This window comes from Montipora capricornis, chromosome 14 (genome assembly GCF_036669925.1).
Source record: "Montipora capricornis isolate CH-2021 chromosome 14, ASM3666992v2, whole genome shotgun sequence".
In the NCBI taxonomy this organism is placed as follows: Eukaryota; Metazoa; Cnidaria; class Anthozoa; order Scleractinia; family Acroporidae; genus Montipora; species Montipora capricornis.
In genome coordinates, this window is record NC_090896.1 from 4388353 (window position 1) to 4390852 (window position 2500).

Here is a 2500-nt window from a genome sequence, read left to right on the forward strand (position 1 = left end):
GACGAATGAAATGTTCGGAAATATTTGGAGGAGCGCATTTGTTTAGTGACGTCATGCATTAAAGTAGCAGAGGGTTTAACGTAAAGTAAGTCCAGGGGCAGTATTCCAGAACTGACAAATTAGGGAACGGCACGTGCTCTAGCTACTGTCAGAAAAGTACATAAGACGAAGCGCACGTTTCTGTAAGATTAAGATTTTATTCAAAAGCGAGTTGGCAGCCTGGCCCCAGGCAGATAAACCGTAAGAAACATACGGCTCAATAATAGAACGATAAATGCTCAGAAGAGTTGAAATGGGGACAAAGTACCGGAGACTTGCAATGATCCCAACACTTTTGCTAATTTTCAACGAGATATAATCAATGTGTTATCTCCAAGAAAGATTGCAATATCTATCAAGACACCGAAATATTTCACATTGTTCTTTACGCTGGAGACAAGTCGTTATCTTCCACTCATTGTCAGAAATTCTCAGGTTTACATCAATATTAGCCTTGCTTTGATAGGGGTGAAAAATAACAAAGTTTGATTTGCCAGTATTAAGCGATAATTTGTAAGCATTTAGCCACTCACAGTGTTTAACCAGTTCGTCGTTCACAACAGTTTCAAGTGACTTAAGATATTTGTAAGCATAAAGAAGATTAGTATCATCAGCAAATACTTACTTAATGTACTTAATATTCACATTGTGTGATTTTTTACAAATAAAATTGTAAGATTTTTCGTGAATTGTATGATAGGACGCGATTTGAGGCAGATTATGCGAAATCACAGCATCGCGTTATATCAGAAGCCCTGCTGGGATGTTTTAGGCCCCGTTCAGACTACATGCTCTAATGCCCGGTTCTCGGGAACGGTTCTCGGGTGCCCGAACTCGGGCACCTTTCCCTGGAACAGGAACTTGTCTGAACACGCTTTCGTAAGTTCCCGCGCTTTTTCTTCCCTGTCAGGCAGTCATCATGATAACGGCCAGTGCAAAGTGGACGAAGGAAGACGTCTATTTTAGTGCCCGGGCACGATGCCTCGGAACGGGCATCTAGTCCGAACGGGGCGCCTTAGAAAGCACCAACAACTGGAACACCCAGCATGAAGTGTGAGTTTTGGATTAATTCCACAAGATCAGGTTGCAAAAGAATTGATGTAACACAGTGATCCGGGTCTATAAAGAAATATTTTCGTCAATTATGGTAGTTGTGATTCAACTTTTATATAGGTGCTAGAGAAGATTTGGTACAACTATTTTATTAACATTAATAATAATTATTGCTATTATCATTTATCACCACCACACGGACTGCAGGTAGTTATTTAACAATTATTCCATGAGCGCGCGTTGGATATGAGATGATAGATAGCCAACGAGGCGCGTAGCGCCGAGTTGGCTATAATCATCTCATATCCAACAAGCGCGAGTGGAATAATTGTTTTATTAAAAACGCCCCCAAAATATAGAAAACTAGACTACAACAAAAATAAAAAGGCCCAAAAAATCACGCATATGCTTGCTGTGTTTGTAGATCATGGTATAATGGCTCATAACCCGTGATGGCTTAGCCAATCAAAACTCTCGAATTGCATTATCCAATGATCCAGTTTTTAATAATATGCATTACCTTCAACAGGTAGCTTGATGTTCGATGCATCTCCAGATACTGAAGGGTGATCCAAAGAAGTTGTTGGTTGTCCTTTTCCTGAATCTGGCACAGTGTCTATAAGAAAAGCAAACAGGCAATCATTAGAGAATACAAAGAAAATGCTATTCAGAACACTACATAGTAATGAACTGAAATCCTAGAGGAACTGCATGACCAGAAATTTGTATCAGTGTGTAGATCCTATTAAAAAATGGTAGACGCATATGTATATATATATATATATATATATATATGGAAGAAAAAGACAAGTAAACTACAAGTTCATCCCTACAAGCCTGTTTAGTGGTAGCCCACTCATCAGAGTGATAAGAGACTCAACAAACGAGGTCTGGCTTTCGATCGCGCGATCAAATAAAATTACACGAAAACCACGGCTGATGTGCGAGGTAACACATCAAACTATGGGGATATCGCTACTTTTTAAAGGATTCGGAGGATAAAGGCAGCTTTTACGGTTTTCCTGTAAGAAGAGGGGATACTAGTGATAGCAATTTTGATCATAGAAGATGGCTTTAAGTGGCGAAGAAGACGGTGACAGCCAAGGCGCGAATGATGACACTGATGCTGAAGAAAAAAGCTCGCTGGAAATGACCAGCTCGATAATTATAAGTGTGGAAGATTAGTAAGAATTTTAAGGTCCTGTAAGAGTGAGGTAAGAATCTTACAAGATCTTTCTAAGCTTTTGGTAAGAATTACACGTGGTTTACATAAGAATCTTATAAGGTCTATGCTAGAACTTTGTAAGAATCTTCAAAGATGTTAATAAGAACCTTGCAAATCTTGGAAAGAAACTTAAAAGATATTGTAATAATCTTGTAAGATTTGTATAAAATCGTGTAAGATGAT

At 38.8% G+C, this 2500-nt stretch overlaps 1 protein-coding gene and 1 pseudogene across 2 annotated transcripts in view; both read right to left on the minus strand.

The window, feature by feature from the left end:
• The window catches only part of LOC138033260 (uncharacterized), an 886-nt pseudogene extending 831 nt beyond the window's left edge, over positions 1 to 55 (minus strand).
• The window catches only part of LOC138033032 (uncharacterized), a 52661-nt gene that overhangs the window by 28777 nt on the left and 21384 nt on the right, over positions 1 to 2500 (minus strand). For both annotated transcript variants that reach the window (XM_068880765.1, XM_068880766.1), the window contains one exon: positions 1613 to 1708. In XM_068880765.1, coding sequence (XP_068736866.1) covers positions 1613 to 1708 — 96 coding nt within the window. The remainder of the gene's footprint in view (positions 1 to 1612; positions 1709 to 2500) is intronic.